The 15,401-nt window shown below is 55.9% G+C and overlaps 6 protein-coding genes across 6 annotated transcripts; 3 read left to right on the top strand and 3 right to left on the bottom strand.

Annotated features, from left to right (window-relative positions):
• Positions 1 to 222: 222 nt before the first annotated feature.
• TRAVEDRAFT_59033 (uncharacterized protein) lies at positions 223 to 6,248 on the bottom strand. Its single transcript, XM_008041337.1, has 31 exons — positions 5,992 to 6,248; positions 5,736 to 5,933; positions 5,467 to 5,602; positions 5,380 to 5,414; positions 5,202 to 5,323; positions 5,142 to 5,149; positions 5,065 to 5,095; positions 4,808 to 5,014; positions 4,733 to 4,753; positions 4,578 to 4,674; positions 4,351 to 4,524; positions 4,167 to 4,293; positions 4,038 to 4,113; positions 3,957 to 3,976; positions 3,693 to 3,905; positions 3,360 to 3,637; positions 3,214 to 3,304; positions 2,885 to 3,164; positions 2,672 to 2,828; positions 2,334 to 2,618; positions 2,080 to 2,281; positions 1,887 to 2,021; positions 1,813 to 1,833; positions 1,685 to 1,760; positions 1,565 to 1,635; positions 1,288 to 1,510; positions 1,206 to 1,229; positions 873 to 1,149; positions 689 to 812; positions 545 to 622; positions 223 to 466 (listed from the first exon to the last, which is right to left on the bottom strand). Exons 1-31 carry the CDS (start codon positions 6,089 to 6,091, stop codon positions 325 to 327), a joined length of 4,029 nt encoding a protein of 1,342 aa, XP_008039528.1. The 5' UTR covers positions 6,092 to 6,248; the 3' UTR covers positions 223 to 324.
• Positions 6,249 to 6,505: 257 nt separating this feature from the next.
• On the bottom strand, positions 6,506 to 7,683 carry TRAVEDRAFT_168964 (eukaryotic translation initiation factor 6). The gene is made up of 5 exons (XM_008041338.1): positions 7,658 to 7,683; positions 7,417 to 7,599; positions 7,010 to 7,362; positions 6,828 to 6,948; positions 6,506 to 6,768 (listed from the first exon to the last, which is right to left on the bottom strand). The coding sequence occupies exons 1-5, from the start codon at positions 7,665 to 7,667 to the stop codon at positions 6,698 to 6,700; spliced, it is 738 nt and encodes a 245-aa protein (XP_008039529.1). The 5' UTR covers positions 7,668 to 7,683; the 3' UTR covers positions 6,506 to 6,697.
• A 379-nt stretch (positions 7,684 to 8,062) lies between these two features.
• On the top strand, positions 8,063 to 9,936 carry TRAVEDRAFT_126649 (DUF185-domain-containing protein; the record flags this gene model as incomplete). Its single annotated transcript, XM_008041339.1, has 6 exons — positions 8,063 to 8,203; positions 8,443 to 8,589; positions 8,653 to 8,763; positions 8,820 to 9,050; positions 9,106 to 9,583; positions 9,641 to 9,936. The coding sequence occupies 6 exons, from the start codon at positions 8,063 to 8,065 to the stop codon at positions 9,934 to 9,936; spliced, it is 1,404 nt and encodes a 467-aa protein (XP_008039530.1).
• Positions 9,937 to 10,316: 380 nt separating this feature from the next.
• Positions 10,317 to 11,361, bottom strand: TRAVEDRAFT_65189 (uncharacterized protein). Its single transcript, XM_008041340.1, has 4 exons — positions 11,188 to 11,361; positions 10,993 to 11,122; positions 10,404 to 10,936; positions 10,317 to 10,351 (listed from the first exon to the last, which is right to left on the bottom strand). Exons 1-3 carry the CDS (start codon positions 11,262 to 11,264, stop codon positions 10,454 to 10,456), a joined length of 690 nt encoding a protein of 229 aa, XP_008039531.1. The 5' UTR covers positions 11,265 to 11,361; the 3' UTR covers positions 10,317 to 10,351; positions 10,404 to 10,453.
• Positions 11,362 to 11,506: 145 nt separating this feature from the next.
• On the top strand, positions 11,507 to 13,751 carry TRAVEDRAFT_29433 (chaperonin-containing T-complex subunit CCT5). The gene is made up of 10 exons (XM_008040918.1): positions 11,507 to 11,590; positions 11,641 to 11,712; positions 11,767 to 11,827; positions 11,879 to 12,043; positions 12,098 to 12,296; positions 12,369 to 12,831; positions 12,882 to 13,067; positions 13,128 to 13,446; positions 13,502 to 13,594; positions 13,645 to 13,751. The coding sequence occupies exons 1-10, from the start codon at positions 11,552 to 11,554 to the stop codon at positions 13,677 to 13,679; spliced, it is 1,632 nt and encodes a 543-aa protein (XP_008039109.1). The 5' UTR covers positions 11,507 to 11,551; the 3' UTR covers positions 13,680 to 13,751.
• Positions 13,752 to 14,333: 582 nt separating this feature from the next.
• Positions 14,334 to 15,396, top strand: TRAVEDRAFT_37798 (alpha/beta-hydrolase; the record flags this gene model as incomplete). The annotated part of the gene is made up of 3 exons (XM_008041015.1): positions 14,334 to 14,652; positions 14,706 to 15,238; positions 15,367 to 15,396. 3 exons carry the CDS (start codon positions 14,334 to 14,336, stop codon positions 15,394 to 15,396), a joined length of 882 nt encoding a protein of 293 aa, XP_008039206.1.
• Between the last annotated feature and the right edge of the window lie 5 nt (positions 15,397 to 15,401).

Consider the following 15,401-nt stretch of genomic DNA (forward strand, 5'->3'; position numbering starts at 1 on the left):
TCGGTGCGCGAGGAGTGGCCTCGAGACATTTTTTGGCGCGTCGTTCCCACGGGGGTCACCACCACCCCTCCTCACAAGAGGTTCAACCCAGCCTCCCTTCGGGAGGAACGATTGTCTTCCGCATCCGATCGTGAGGCTGGTTTACGAGCCTACATTATATGCCTATTTTACACTTTGAGATTGTTAATCAAAATGGGCCGGAATAGACGCTTGTTGGGGGGTGGGGAGATACTTTTGGCCATCATTGTATGTTACCGAAAGACAAGACAGGGCAAGCAAGACACAAGATATCGTAGCTAGATCTTACACTCAAATATCGCACCCTCAGTCCAGCGACCGCCGCCCAAGAAGCATCGTAATCTCCCGTCGCTCCTGCAACCACGCAGGGAAGCTCACCTCGTCCGACTTGGCCTCCCGCGTCTCGACCAGGTAGTTTGCAAATACGATGAGCGTCCCGTAGCGGTACCTGGAAAGCATCGGCATCGGGCACCGCCAACAGGGTCAGCAATCAAACACAGCTGCATGGAACGAACGGGGCCCTCACAGGTAGTTCACGCCGATGTCCATCAGCTTGCGCTGCTTTGCACTGCCCTTCTCGCAGGCATCGACCTTCAGCTTGTAGCTGCACAGTCGTACCACCATCAGCATGTCGGTCTCAAGCGGAGAGTGTAAGGAACGCGCAGCTCACTCGTAGATGGCCTTGCGCAAGTTCTGCACATCCTGCATCTGGTCAATCGCCCGATCCGTCAGGCGCTTCGCCAGCTTCCCGTGCGAGAGCACGCTGACGAGTTGCAGGATGACCTTATACTCGCCTGCCAACAGTATTGCATGAGCACAACCGACACACCCGAATGATGATGGCCCAAGCTCACCCTGCAAGTACGCCTCCTCCTCTGATGGGCCATCAATGGAGTCGTATGTCTCGAACGCGTTCGCGTTCTGCTCGTCGTCCTGCAGCGCGGCCTCGCGCTCGTGCTCCCAGGTCGTGGTCGTCGCGATGAGGCATGCGGTGACCATGCCCGTCGTCGTGCGCCCGCGGCCCATCTGGCAGTTGAACACGAAGTCCGCGGCGTGCCCGCTCTGGAGCCCGGAGCGCACCCGCGTGAGCAGCTGCATGAGCGCACCCGGCAGCGGGGCCTGTTCGTCGGTCTGGAAACAAGCTCGGTCAGACGAATGCGGGGAACGGCCTCGGTCGAACGACGTACCACCGCCACCCGGTCATAGTCCACCTGCGATGATTGACGTTAGCATCACGATGACCGGCGAGCCGGGTCTCGGCCGACGAACCTTGTACCCGTCCTTGACCATGAGGTTGTACACGTCCCGCGGCGTCATAATGTCTGCCTCTTCGACGGTCTCCCAGATCGGGATGATCGAGAACACGCCGGGCCGCTCCTCGACCTCGTCGTGCAGCAGGATGCGGCCCTCGCCCTCGCGCACTTCGTACAGGATGTCGCGCTTCAGGCTCTCTTCCATCCCTTCCACCATCGCTGTGGTGACACCGGTCGCTCTGGCACAGCCTACGTGAGAGATGGACCACAAATCAACACTGGGTTCGGCTCACTCGACATTTTCTAGCGGCTTGTTCAGGAGACGGAGAACGTGCGGGCGGCCAGCAACGTAGATCACCGGTTCCTGACCTGATGTCAGCAAAGTTCCGGTCCATATATACGCAAATCCGCACCTCTCGGAGCGACGTCCAGTACACCCAGTTGTTGCCCTCCGGGTGCGCATTCACTCGGTGCAATGCTCTCCTCAAGCTACCCACAAGTCAGATGACGCATGCAACAATTGACATATGTCAGTACTCACCCTTCCACAGTTGGCATGCCACTGCAATCCATTCATGAGCATTGACGGACGGCGAGCGGCGAATGGTCACGTACCTGCCGCACACCCACTTGTCCGCCTGAGCGGCCACGAAATCAATTCCGTCCGACTCCGACCCCGGCGATGCAGGCGACGACACCAATCGCAATGCGAGCGGTGCCCTCCGGAAGTTCGGTGAGCCCTCGATCCGCCTACCGTGAAAAGTCAACACGCACGTCCCTAACGCTAGAACGCTAAAGGGATACTTACTCAGGCAGACTCATCTTCTGCAGGTTCGAGAAGAAGTCGCTCTTGAGGATGGTGGACGCGGAGAGGATGCTACCGGAGCGGTTCGCGACCACCTGCCGTACCTCGTCCGGCTGCGGCACGCCGTCCGCGACATCGACACGCTCGAGTGGCTTCAGTGTGTTTAGGTTCTCGGACATGAGCTCCTTCTCAAACGTCTTGATCACTACAAACTCCTTCAGCGTCTCTCTAGTCTCTCGGACTGGTGTGCAACGTACCAGGACGGTCTTTGACGAACGACTCGAACGACTCGTGCGTCTGCATCGTATCCGGCTCGATCGACTGCAGGTACGACTGGAAGATGATGAGCTCGAAGTACCGCCGGAGGTTCTGCAGGCTGCGGTGCGCGGACGTGCGGCGCTGCTGCTCATCCGTCGCCTGCTCTGCCCGGGCGCGGGCCTCTTCGATGGAGTCCCGGAGGTTAAAGACTTCTGAACACTGGTCGATGGCGTCGTCTACTGCCTGCTTGACCCTGTGGCCCTTGCGGATGACGCGTAGGAGGTCTATGTAGAAAGTAAGCGCGTGTATGCGGGGGACTTAGAACGAAGGCACCCACTGTTGATGATCTGGTAGGAGTGGCGCGGAGTGTGGCGAGGGACGAAGTCCTCCGTCATTGACGAGGTCGTCAGCGATCTGATAAGTGGCCTGGGAGTCGATGGATCTCTGAGACGAGTTGCTCTTGCAAGCCACTGCTTGATGAGCAAAAGAATGACCTATAAACGAACCTATTATCAGCCCACTGTCGCCCAACCTCAAAATGCTAGCGTACCGCAGTAAGCGTACTCCGGCCACGACCCAGTTGACAGTTGATGATGATCGGGGTTTCAGAAGTGTTGCATCGAATCATGACCTCGATGAGCTCGCTCAAGTCGGAGAAGTCTGGAGGCCGTTCTGCGGTGATAGGTATACGCGCATATCCAAGCTCGACACCTTCCGCAACGTGCCTGCGCTCCGCCATGACGTCCTTCAGGACCATGATGTTCTCGCTGTCGATCTCTTCCCAGATGGGGACGACAGAGCCGTCGGGAGTCTCGGTATGCAAAAGCAGACTATAAAAGCGTGAGAAGAGAAAGCATATAGGGACACAATGATGCTCACCGTCCGCCGAAGGCGTTCACTTCGTTCACGACGTCGTCGCGGAACCTCTCCTCAAGCATCTCGAGACGTGTGGCCGATATACCACCGTAGTCTTCGCGCAATAATGGTTAGTACTTGTATAACTTCGTAAGATAAGAGGCGCCAACCTTTCATGTTGCGCAACGAGAACCGCTCTCGCCTCAAGCAGTAAGGCGCGCCGTTGACATACACAATAGGTTCCTCACGAAGAGTGATCCACATGATGCGCGATGCCTCTGGGTTCTCGGCCTGTACCCTACGCACGACTTCGTCGATAGCTTCCAGCGTCGGTTGACCAAGGGCGTAAATGTTCGTGCCGGGGATGTTGCGGAAGTTGATAGCACCCCGTACGCCGTGGGCGACATGGCTGGAACGGCTGAGCCATTGATCGGACTTCAGCAATGTGCTAAACAGTAAGCGCCATTAATATATGCCAGCCGTGGACACCATGAACGACGTACCCCTCTCGGAGGATGATACCGCTACGATTCTTCACGACGTGGTCGGAATACTCGTCCCCCAGGATCTGGCCACCGGCGATTGTGAGATCTCCTTGCTGACCAGGTAGCAGAGCACGGTCAGCTGCACCCGTCTTCGAGAGTGCAGAAAGATCGTTGACGGGTGAAAAGACGTTTAGCCTCGACCCATGGGACTTTCGTAGGAAGGTGACTTGGCTGTGCGTCTGGTCAGCATAATATACAACTGGAAATCTCACGAGCACCTACGTCCAAATCTCAGTTCTTGGCTGTGATATAGTGTATTGGTGAGCAATGTGTACGGGCAATAGATTGTTGTTGGCTCATTACCTTCAGCCAATCCGCAAAACTTTGTTTGAAGTCGTCAGCCAACTCCACGTAGTTGGCAAAGGCGATCGCGAAGAAGCTTATGTCGAAGTTCGTCAGTCCATGTCGCACCCATAAATTCGGCGCTCTCACTATTTCTCGAGAGACTTGACAGCTTTGTTCAAGTACTTCTCACGTTCCTTGTTGTCCGCAGCTGCTGTAAGCGAGTACTTGATTCTGTTCGTGAAGATGTCCTCTCTCAAGTTAACCACATGGTCGCCTTATTACACTAGTCAGTATCCGGAGCACAGCAGGGTGTAAACGACGAAGGACGCACAGACGTCGATGACCTTGTCGACGAGCTTCTTCGCCTTGACGCCGTGCTCCAAGCAGCCGAGCAGACTCAGTATAACGCCGTAGTTGCCCATATATGCTTTCCGGAGTGCCTCCAAGAGGGATGAGTGGGTAAGTAGCAGCTCGATGGCTGATTGAGAGTTTTTAGTGTCGAGTTCTAGCAAAATTCGGTGAGCAGCGAGTATGACACAACCCTGTAACGTCACATACGTTGCTGGAGGATATGAGTAATTCGGAGTAGTGAGCGATTCATGTCTTGCTGGGCGCTGGCTTGCTCGAACGCCTGCAAAATCTTTGCGTTCGTCGGCTACTCGCATTTGATTAGCTACACGACCATGAAAAAAGCGTTCTTGGGGTCTACGTACAGCTTGTGCTAGGCCAGATGGCTGGATATAATAGTTTAGTGTAAATAAAATGACTTTGTCTGGTAGCGCGCTTACAGTGCTGATACCGGATCGTGAGCCTATGGACCTCGTGGCATACGGGTCTTCTAGTCCGCGGTCAAGCAGTTGCTTCCTACGAACGATGCACGCAGCAACCATAGCGAACGTAGTACGCACAGCTCCCATGCCGCAATTGAACACCAATGCCGTGGAGAGAGGGTCGGTCTCCTTGATGACGCGGAGGTACGCATCAAGGTAGCTGTCCTACAACAAGGTCAGGACTAGTAGATACAAGTGTGGTGTATCTCTCTGACCTCGATTGGTCGGTCTGGGGAAATCGGGATTCTACGGTGGATTAGCGGGGCAGACGGTATGGGTGCAACTGACATACCGGTGGTACTGAGGTGCATCGTGAGCGTAGGAAAATCATGAGATGATGTATGCCACCTACCTCAACGTTCCAGCCGTCCTTGCGCATATTCTCCATAAGCTCGCGCTGCGTTCTGACGTTGCCTGTGTCGACAGCAGTCCATGTTGGTAGAATAGCTCCTTCTCCTTCGCTAGCGTCCGAGGCTGTGTAGGACTGTTTAGCCTTTGTGCGCCAGTGGGCACATCCACTACTTGCTCACCAACTTCGTTATGCGTCAGCACCAAGCCTCCGTACCTAGCCATATGTGTTACCCTCAGTGCCCTTGCGAAGAGATGTCAGCACTCACTTGTTACCTTCAGCAAGGATGTCGTTCTTGAGTCGACACTCGATGTCTTCGAGATTTTCCGCACGGTCAGACAGCTTCAGCGCTGTTCGGGGTTCTGAGGAATCTCGGAGAACGAAGGGACGTCCGGAAATATACACTTCAGGAACGAATGGGGTGTAAATCAACATTCATTCAAGATTCGTGGAGATGGGAGAGAGCAGTTGCCGACGTCTAATGGCTTCGCCACTACAACTAGCTGACTAGCTGCCAATAACGGGGAGAGAACGTACCTAGCGGCTCTTCACGGGTGCAGAACCAAACTACTCGGGTTGAATTGGGTATCTTAGGACGGCATCGTAATACCGATAGAATGGCCCGCAGGCCTTGGGTACGTGGCTGGGCCACACCGTAGACATTCAGACTGCCTTGTCTGGGCGCCCGGAAGTTGGGAGCACCATGGACATTTATGTCAAGATCGAGGGCTCGACCTGCGGAAGGCTATCAATGAGGCCCTACGTGTACGACATCAGGCGTTCTGGAGCGTACCTGAAGGGTAGTGATCGGTCTTAAGGATGAATCCACGCGAGAGGACGCTACCGGTGCGCGTCTTCACGATGGAGGGCCCTGAGCGCTGGAGCTGAGGCATGAGGTCGAGAGGGGGTGTATCTGGGATGCCTATGCTGTCTGCGACGGAGCTACTTAACAGACGTTGGCGCAGATCCCCCTCGACAGGTCGGCGCTGGGCGGCGGATCCGGGGGGAACCTGCGGGGGTGCAGAGGCCGAACGCTGTTCAGCATCATGGACGGCGCCATTCAGGGCGCTGTTGTCCAACGACATAGGAAAGCCCGGATCTTGTTTCTCCGAGCAGCAGTGCGAGGAGGAGGAGGATGGGAAGAGATGGGCGGAGGGAGGAGAGACAGGAGAGGCAAAACGAGTGCTGCCAGAGAGCCGAGTCAGTGGAACCGCGCCGAGTCGCGCACCGCGTTTTGCGGACCTCGACGGTAACGCGTGCCTCGCGTCGGTCACGCGACTCCGATCGTCCTTTTCAGCCGGCTTTTTCTCGATCGTAAGAGGTTTTTGTGAGACGGCAGAAAAAACATACGTCTACATTGGTGTCGTAGAGTTCGTAGTAGGGATACATGATGACTAGACTGCGCTTGACCTTGCCCCCAATATGCAACACAACACGGACGAATCGGAATCGATACAACGCACGAGGAAACCCGGAAGCCATGTCCGCCGAACGAACGTTCACGCCCAGCTGTCGATGAGCGAATCGCGCATCTCGCCAATGACTGCTGCCGAACTCTGGCCCTGCAACTCTGGAGAAATGACGTTAGTCTCCTCCGCAGATAGCCCATGAAACGTAAAAGAGACGCACTGAAGGCCGCTTCGATGACGCTGATTTCGGTAGCCGTCGTGTCAAGCCCGGTGAATGCACACCAGTCATTCACCACGAGTCCCGCACCCAGCACGTCGGAACCACGGTTCACGGTTCCGGCCTAAGAGAGCAGTCTTATCAGACCATGCAAGATAGCGAGAACCTACAAGACTGGGACGTACCACAAGAGGAACTTGGAGAAGACTGCTCAGCTCGTCCTGATCCTGTATGCTCGTCTTCGGGTGAACGATCCCGCCCTGGTTCGAGATCACGGCATAACTTCCGACAAGCACGTTGTCCGCGATCGTCTGCCGGAAAACCTCCACCTTCAGGACATCGGCAATGATCTCCTCCGTCTCACGGTCGATATCGGGGTGGACGAGGGCAACGTAGTCGTTGCATGCGATGACGTTTCCGAGCGCAGAGAGGCGCTCCTCTACGCGCTGGATCGCGACGGCGTCGGGGAGAGAGTTTCGGAGATGTTGGAGCTCTTGGTCCGTGGTCGTGGAGGGAACAAGGAGGCCATGGCGGTTGCCTTTCATAAAGAGGTAAGTTCCGAGTTCGCGCGAGCATGCACAGAAGAACGTACCAGCTGTTAGCCGGCCAACGATCCGTGTCCCACCAATGCTGGAGTGCACGATCGGAATGACATCCCCAAGCTCGCTCTCGAACGCGGAGTAAAAGTTGGTGCTGCCTTGGATGGCGCACAGGCAGTAGCTGTTCGTCAGCTTACTGAAAACACCGATATCGCTGTTGTTTTCGAATTGGATGCCTGCGCGCGGAGATGAGCAAATCCGATCGAGTGTTTTTGCCGAAGTCTGCAAACGTACGGGTAGCCATTTTAGGGGGGAAGGTTGTTTGCGCTTCTAAGACTTTGTAGGTGGTGGCGGGAGTGTAGGAGAGGCTACGAGAGCTGGAGTGGTGTATGTGCGAGTGGTTGGTGAAGCACAGTGAGCGTCGGAGGCAGAGTATAAAAGTGGGCAAGCAAAGTCACGATCGGCTCCGAGCGCGTATTCGCGCGGTGCGCGAGCCCCGCGACTGGACGCCTCCTGCCACCTCTTGCCCCTCGCGCTCATCTCGCACGGCCTTCTCATTGACTCGCTCGCACCTTCTGACTGGCTGGCTGTACAGCTTGATCCGACTCGACTCATCAGAAGCTTCAAACGTTGTCTCGCGATAGAGGAATGTCCGTCATGACTTGGGCTCGGAGCCGGAGCCTGCTCAACAGCTTGCGGATGGACACGCTCGCGGCCTCACCGAGGCGCCACAATGCATGCGTTACATCCGCGAAGAGTGTCCTATCTCAAAGACGGGCGTATGCGACTGGTTCTGAGGCCCCTACTGAAGTGGAGAAGATACTGCTGGATACCATCAAGGTATGTCTCCCTAAACCATGCTGTCAAAAGGGAGTGGTCCGCGTGTGTACGGAAATGTACATAACGTATCCCATGGACCGTGGCATGCAACTAAGTAGCAATCGCGCACTATTGCTCGGGCGTCCAACTGAACCTATGCGTCGTTCGCTGTGATGTCAGGGAGTGCTGAGACGCGTCGTTTCGTACCTGCACACGTCTCCTGACATATGTTCGCGCAATGCAACTGAACTTGTTTGAAGGCAACAGGGCCAATATCCTTTGCAACGTACATGCAAATGTGTCTCGCCCATCCCACCGCGGGATATTACATGAAGACGGCGAAGCCCGTCATAGGCTCCGGCGGTGACTTCATCACAAGCCCGGAGATCAGCCAAGTCTTTGGCGAGGTAGGGCGTTCTACACGACCTACGAGAGCATCCGTGATAACAACCACCCAGCATTGCCACTAGCTCCTAGGCATATGGCTACTCTCCCAGTGGATGTATGCCGGCGGCGGTCGCGAAATCCGTCTCCTCGAGCTTGGGCCAGGCCGCGGTACGCTTATGCACGATGTGCTGAGGGTGAGCACACTTCACTTTATACGGTCACACTGGTTCTGACTCTCAGTGTGCTCCAGGTGTTCTCACAATTCCCTGCAGCAAGGTCAGCCACCAAGGAGATCCACCTCGTGGAAACCAGCCAGACCATGCGCTCCGCTCAGGATGCAAAACTTAGCTTCCTTGCCAAAACACACGGATGGCAGCTGCACTGGCACGACGCTGTGGACCAGGTTCCGCATGACAGCAGCAAATTCACACTGGTCCTCGCGCACGAGTTCTTCGACGCGCTCCCGTTCCATCTCCTCCAAGTACGCATGCATACAGCTTCTCTGGTTTCAGTGCTTGCTGACCCTTCGCCGCTAGAAAACACATCATGGATGGCAAGAAGTGCTCATTGCCTCAGGACCGGATGCCGCCGCGAAGACCATTTTGAGACCGGGTCACAATTCCCCATTGGACTTCGGGACAAAAGCGCCTCCTCTGATCGCTGGAGCCCGGTTCCGACAAGTCTTGTCGCCGTCTCCCACGCCATCCTCGACTCTTCTGGGCTTGTCGTCCGCACGCTTCCAGAAGCTCCCGGTGGGCTCCCGTATCGAAGTGTCACCGGCGTCGTTCAAGATCGCCCGTCAAGTCGGCGAGCTGCTCCGTGATGGAGAGTCGGAGGAGACGCGATCGGCGGGCAGCGCGCTCATCATCGATTACGGTGGGGAAAAGGTTTACGGGAACTCCTTCCGCGCCTTCAAAGACCACAAGATTGTAGATGCTTTCCACCGCCCCGGAGAGTGTGATCTCACCGTCAACGTCGACTTTGCGTATTTGAAAGATGCGACCGCGGACTTGGGTATGTTTCTCTGCATGTACCATTTCGCAACCTGGTGCTGACGGTAAGGATACACAGTCACTCACCACGGACCCCTCTCCCAATCGATGTTTCTGCACCGCATGGGGCTGCAGGCGCGTCTTGACGCACTTACGACCTCCGCCAAGACCGACGAGCGGAAGAAACAGATCGAGCAGGCGGCGAAGAGGTTGGTAGACCCGACCGGCATGGGCACGCAGTATCAGATCATGGGCATGACTGGCAAGAGGAAGGGCGTGCTGGCAGACGAGGAGCGCTGGCCCTTCGTGGATCCCGAAGCGGAGCAGGACAGGGCACAGGCTGGGGTCGAGAAGCCAAGTGCCAGCCAATCGTGACTGTACCTCTTGTTTCTGGTCCTGTTATGACTCTGAGGTTTCTGCCCGGGGAGGGTCAGGGCGCGATAGCGTACGCTAGATCGAATCAATACAACCACTTCTATTCGCGAATGGAAGTCAGTCGCAGTGCTGGGCATGTGCGCATGCGTGTGCATATCAAGGAATGGAGACGTGATTACCGCGATGAGGCAGCACATCCGTGGCTCAGCTCACTGTTGGCTCGAGACTGAGAGGCTTATGCAGGGCCGCCGCACGTAGTGGCAGTGAGATCCAAGAGACCGGTGTGGTCACAAGCCGCCACTCTCATGCGAGCGGGGAGCACGTCTAGACAATTTGGCGAGGTCAAGCGGTGTCAGACAAAGCACCTCGATATCGGGTTTGTATCGAAACGTCCCCATTCCCGTACAGTTGCTGGCTATCTTCTGCATGAGATGAAGCAGCGACTATCCTGGTTGAACGTGACTTACTTTGACGCAAGTTAAATCCACTGGACAATCTGTTGACTACGAGGAGGAGGCTACGAAGAGGAGGCGCCACCACGATCATGTTCTCTCCTGCGGGGTGAGAGAGAATGACGCCGCCGCTTGTCTTTATGTCCCTGGTTATCAGGTTCCGTACTACCATGTCGTCGATAGGTATCTTCATCGTCGTCTTTACGTCGCTCGTGCGAACGCGACCTCTTCCGATGTTTATCCTTTGTAGACCGTTCCGCGTTTTGGGCGCCGGGGTCTTCTTCGCGCTTCCTGGCCTCCTCCTTCTCCTTGTTGCGCTTGTACATGAGTTTCTTCAGGCATTTGGGGCACAGGACGACCTTCACAAGTGCGAATTTGCTCTCTCCATGCTCGAGGTATGAGAAAGGGAGTTCGAGAGTAGTGAGTGCGGGCCGAATGTCGTCTCCCTCTTCGGGGAATTCTCTATGGACACGGCAGCGCGTGTTGCCGCAGGTCGTTTCTCCAGCTCCCGCAAGGACCTCTTCCTCAGTCCGCCATCGTAGAGCAAACTTCACAACCCATCAGCATGAGTTCGGGAACTGATCATGCCAGGGATGCTACATACATTTCCCGTCTTGTAATGCTTCAGATCACAAACGGCGTACTCTCGATAGAGTGCGGAATAATACTTCTTGGCTAGCCTGTCATCCCATGAGAGCTGACGTTCATCCACGTCGTCATCTTCGCGGAGAAATCTGTACAAACACCAATTATATTAGAATACCTACATGCTATGTCTGTCCTCACAACCCCTCCTTACTTATGTGAGCTCTTGAGAATGTCGAACTCGGTGTGTCCTTGGAACGAGGGCCCTGCACCGCGCGAGCCCAGAGCCATGTTATGATCCAGTTACGTATCAGGGATGTATATTCCGCTATGTTACCAAATGACGGTAGCGAAAGGCTGCGAGCGCGAGAAGAAACATCCACAGTCGAGGTGAAGGGGAGAGACATGGCGCGCAGCCGCCTCCTCCACTGCAGTGACCGACGCGAACGTGACTGCTACTGTAACGACCCAAAAGTGGACTGTCACGCGTCCATCCCGATTATTGCAGGCGCTAGGGAGTGCGAGGATTCTGGTCTCTTCCCCTTGGACTCCATTGCTTCCACTCTTGCGTCTCCATCATGTCTCAAGAACCGCAAGCCATGTACGCGACCGACGAGGTAACGAACACCCCCCGATTGTTTTGCAGTGCTCTAACATTTGGCTATAGTACGGTCGGCCGTTCATCATCCTGCGCGAGCAGGCCAGGAAGACGAGGAGCCATGGCACAGAAGCAATTAAAGTACGTGTTGTGTGCCAGCTTCCCTGATGTTTCTGTTTGCTCACGGATATGCAGTCACATATTCTTGCTGCGCGCACGGTCGCGAACATCATCCGCACGTCTCTTGGCCCTCGAGGTACGTGCACCGGAGCATTCTACGCGCGTCCTGCTCAATGAACGCATATAGGCCTCGACAAGATCCTCATCTCCCCCGATGGCGACATTACCGTGACGAACGATGGTGCAACTATCCTCTCGCAAATGGAGGTGGACCACCAGATCGCGAAGCTGCTTGTGCAGCTCTCAAAAAGCCAGGACGATGAGATCGGCGACGGCACGACGGGTGTTGTCGGTGCGTTTGCCCAATTAATCGCGTTTGCATTGCAAAACTAAACCCGCATCGAAGTTCTCGCTGGTGCCCTCCTTGAGCAGAGTGAAGAGCTCCTTGACCGCGGCATTCACCCTATCCGGATAGCAGACGGCTTCGACCGCGCATGCAAGGTCGCGGTCGAGCAGCTAGACCACATCTCCGACCGCGTTACATTTTCCAAGGAGGACACCACGAACCTGCTGAAGACTGCTATGACCAGTCTTGGCAGCAAAATGTACGTTCATCTTCTCATTGAGCACTAGCCTTCTCTCTCGTAAAAAGCGCAAAGGTCCTGACCATCTTATAGTGTGTCGAAGGAGCATCGTCAATTCGCCGAGATCGCGGTAGAAGCTGTGATGGCTGTAGCTGATCTCGACCGCAAGGACGTGCCTTTCGACATGATCAAGGTCGACGGCAAAGTCGGCGGCTCGCTCGCGGACACGAAGCTCATCCGCGGCGTGCTCATCGACAAGGACATGTCGCACCCACAAATGCCGAGCAGCGTGCACGACGCGCGGCTCGCCATCCTCACTTGCCCGTTCGAGCCGCCACGTCCCAAGACGAAGCACAAGCTCGATATCACCAGCGTGGAAGAGTACAACAAGCTGCGCGAATATGAAAAGGAGAAGTTCCAGGACATGATCAAGCGCGTCAAGGACACCGGCGCGAACCTTGTCATCTGCCAATGGGGCTTCGACGACGAGGCGAACCACTTGCTCATGCAGAACGATCTCCCTGCTGTGCGGTGGGTCGGTGGACCCGAGATCGAGGTTGGTTCTTTGAGGTATTTTAAGTTTGTGTCGGCTAACATACATCGCAGCTCATTGCGATTGCGACCAACGCTCGTATCGTTCCTCGGTTCGAGGACCTCACGAAGGAGAAGCTTGGCCGTGCAGGTGTCGTGCGGGAAGTGACCTTCGGCACAACGCGTGACAAGATGCTCGTCATCGAGGAGTGCGCCAACGGCCGGACTGTTACCGTCTTCGTCCGCGGTTCCAACAAGATGGTGCGTTTTTGCCATCCTCACCTTCCGAAGTCGACAGGCTGGATTGACACGCGTCGGTAGATCGTGGACGAGGCCAAGCGGGCACTACACGACGCGATTTGCGCGGTGCGCAACCTGGTCGTCGATGACCGTGTCGTCTACGGTGGAGGTGCAGCGGACATCAGCTGCTCGCTCGCAGTCGGCAAGGCCGCGGACGAGATCCCGTCGATCGAGCAGTACGCGATGCGCGCATTCGCGTCAGCGCTGGACGCGATCCCGCTCGCGCTTGCGGAGAACAGCGGTCTCTCCCCCATCGAGACGCTTGCGGAGGTGAAGAGCAGGCAGGTGCGCGAGGGCAATCCCATGCTTGGGATTGACTGCTTGGGCAAGAGCGAGAATGGTGAGTGTCTTGTTGCTTGCGCGGTGGGGTGCGGTTGATTGACGGCGTGATGTAGACATGAAGAAGCAAAACGTGTATGACCCCCTGATCTCGAAGAGGCAGCAATACCTGCTCGCGACGCAGCTCGTCCGTGCGGTATTGAAGATAGGTGCGTACTGGGCTGGCTTGTCCTGTGATTGCTGCTGACATGAGATGTAGACGACGTGATTACGGCCGGGGAGCTCGACGAGTAATTCACCAATATCAATGTAAACTAGACAGACGCAATCCACGTGCAGCCCTCGAAAGATGCGAGAGCACACCCGAAAGTCGCCGCCACTTCGCGACTATATACACTTCTCCGACTTTGTCACAATCCCCATCAGCGGAACATGTGGCACTCCCGCCGCACATTTACGTGGAGTCCCGGTGGGTCCCTTTATAATCATCATAGTACATTCCTCCCAACGTCTCAGACATCAAAGCGATGTCGGTAGGTGTGCTGCTGTGGCCGGCAGTTGGATGCTGAAGTTCCGGAAGGCTGACTTTGTGTAGGTTGACGAAGGCCCAGCAGAAGGCGAAAATTGGTGAGGTCAAGGGCTGAGGACTGATGTGAACGGGTACGGGCTTTCGTCATGCACGTAGATCAAACGGATGTAGAATGCAAGAGTATCAGGCCGTATATGTTCAAGTACGTATTTCTTCGCCCTATGCCCAGCCAGGGGGCCAACATCTCACGTAACATTCACGGCCGAGTAACCCAACACCGTGCTGCAGCTTACATCGCAGCGCTTCGGCCTCGGGCGATCTCACTTTGTCGCCCAAGATGCCCCAAGTACATATTCACGCCAGACCTGGTAAATCGTACCATCTACCGCATCAGCCACCCACAATCTCCGAAAAGCCTCATGACGATCACAGAACGTACCTTTGTCTCTGCGGACGATACACAGATCTATGCTGAGTCCGCTGGAAACTCTGCCAAGCCCGCTATCGTCTTCATACACGGACTGGCCAGCAGCGGAGTGTGTTGGGACAACCAGTTCTCCGACCCGGCCTTGCTTCGCGACTTCCATCTGGTCCGATACGATCTGCGCGGGCACGGCAGAAGCGGGAAGCCACTCGACCCCAAGTCCTACGAGTCGATACGCTTCGCAGAGGATTTCAAGGCAGTCTGCGATGGGTTCGGTTGCAGCAAACCCTTCCTCGCTGGTTGGAGTCTCGGAGGTACGCTCACTCACCTTGCACCGGGCTCTCTAACACGCTCATATTCTCCACAGGCAGTGTAGTCGTAGACGTAGTCGCTGCATACGGCCCGTCCTTCCTCTCCGGGGTCCTCTACATCGGCGGAGGCATTCTTTCGCTCACCAAGTACCACCCTCTATGCGCCCCACCGCTCATCGGCGATCTCATCCCTCTCTTCTTCTCTGCCAACTCCGACGACGTCTCGAGTGCTGCAGAAAAGTTCGTCGACTCGTGCGCCGCCCCTGGGAAGCCTCTCCCGTTTTCTGAGAGGCTGAAGTGGCTTGGGGCGTTTGTCTTGCAACCGCGCACGGTGCGGTGCAATCACCTCTCCCGCACGCAGCCATACGAAGTCTGGGAGCAGCAAGCGCGCGATCTGCCGGTTCTGATCGTGCAGGGTACGGCGGACCAGCATTGCCTATACGAGAACATGATCCGTCTGGCAAGGAGCGTATACAGGGAGGTGGAGGTGAAGATCATAGATGGGTGCGGGCACTCCCCGGCGGTGGAGTACGGGGCGGAGACAAATATTTACATCTATGAATGGACCAGGGATATCGCCGCTAGACAGGTGAGTGGTATAAGTGCAGCGGGCGCTCTCGATCTGACATTCTATAGACCTAGAGAAGGTAGATATCGTGGAAATCGCAGTCAGCTCATGGGACAATCTAGCAAGATAACCATGCTAGAACACATGAGAAACCATCAGAATACCCTTGTGCCTTATAGTATTC

This window comes from Trametes versicolor (genome assembly GCF_000271585.1).
Source record: "Trametes versicolor FP-101664 SS1 unplaced genomic scaffold TRAVEscaffold_7, whole genome shotgun sequence".
NCBI lineage: Eukaryota > Fungi > Basidiomycota > Agaricomycetes > Polyporales > Polyporaceae > Trametes > Trametes versicolor.

Coding starts and splice junctions, on each gene's coding strand:
- TRAVEDRAFT_168964 (XM_008041338.1), bottom strand. Junction 7,363..7,416: donor CGTTGGCCGGCTAACAGCTG/GTACGTTCTTCT, acceptor TCTTTATGAAAG/GCAACCGCCATGGCCTCCTT. Junction 6,949..7,009: donor TTCTCCAAGTTCCTCTTGTG/GTACGTCCCAGT, acceptor CTGCTCTCTTAG/GCCGGAACCGTGAACCGTGG.
- TRAVEDRAFT_59033 (XM_008041337.1), bottom strand. CDS start 6,091: ATGCCTCAGCTCCAGCGCTCAGGGCCCTCCATCGTGAAGACGCGCACC. Junction 4,525..4,577: donor TACTCATATCCTCCAGCAAC/GTATGTGACGTT, acceptor GAATTTTGCTAG/AACTCGACACTAAAAACTCT. Junction 3,638..3,692: donor GGTATCATCCTCCGAGAGGG/GTACGTCGTTCA, acceptor CTTACTGTTTAG/CACATTGCTGAAGTCCGATC.
- TRAVEDRAFT_29433 (XM_008040918.1), top strand. CDS start 11,552: ATGTCTCAAGAACCGCAAGCCATGTACGCGACCGACGAG. Junction 11,591..11,640: donor CCATGTACGCGACCGACGAG/GTAACGAACACC, acceptor ATTTGGCTATAG/TACGGTCGGCCGTTCATCAT. Junction 12,044..12,097: donor CGGCACGACGGGTGTTGTCG/GTGCGTTTGCCC, acceptor CCCGCATCGAAG/TTCTCGCTGGTGCCCTCCTT.
- TRAVEDRAFT_65189 (XM_008041340.1), bottom strand. CDS start 11,264: ATGGCTCTGGGCTCGCGCGGTGCAGGGCCCTCGTTCCAAGGACACACC. Junction 11,123..11,187: donor ATTCTCAAGAGCTCACATAA/GTAAGGAGGGGT, acceptor GTGTTTGTACAG/ATTTCTCCGCGAAGATGACG. Junction 10,937..10,992: donor AGCATTACAAGACGGGAAAT/GTATGTAGCATC, acceptor TGGGTTGTGAAG/TTTGCTCTACGATGGCGGAC.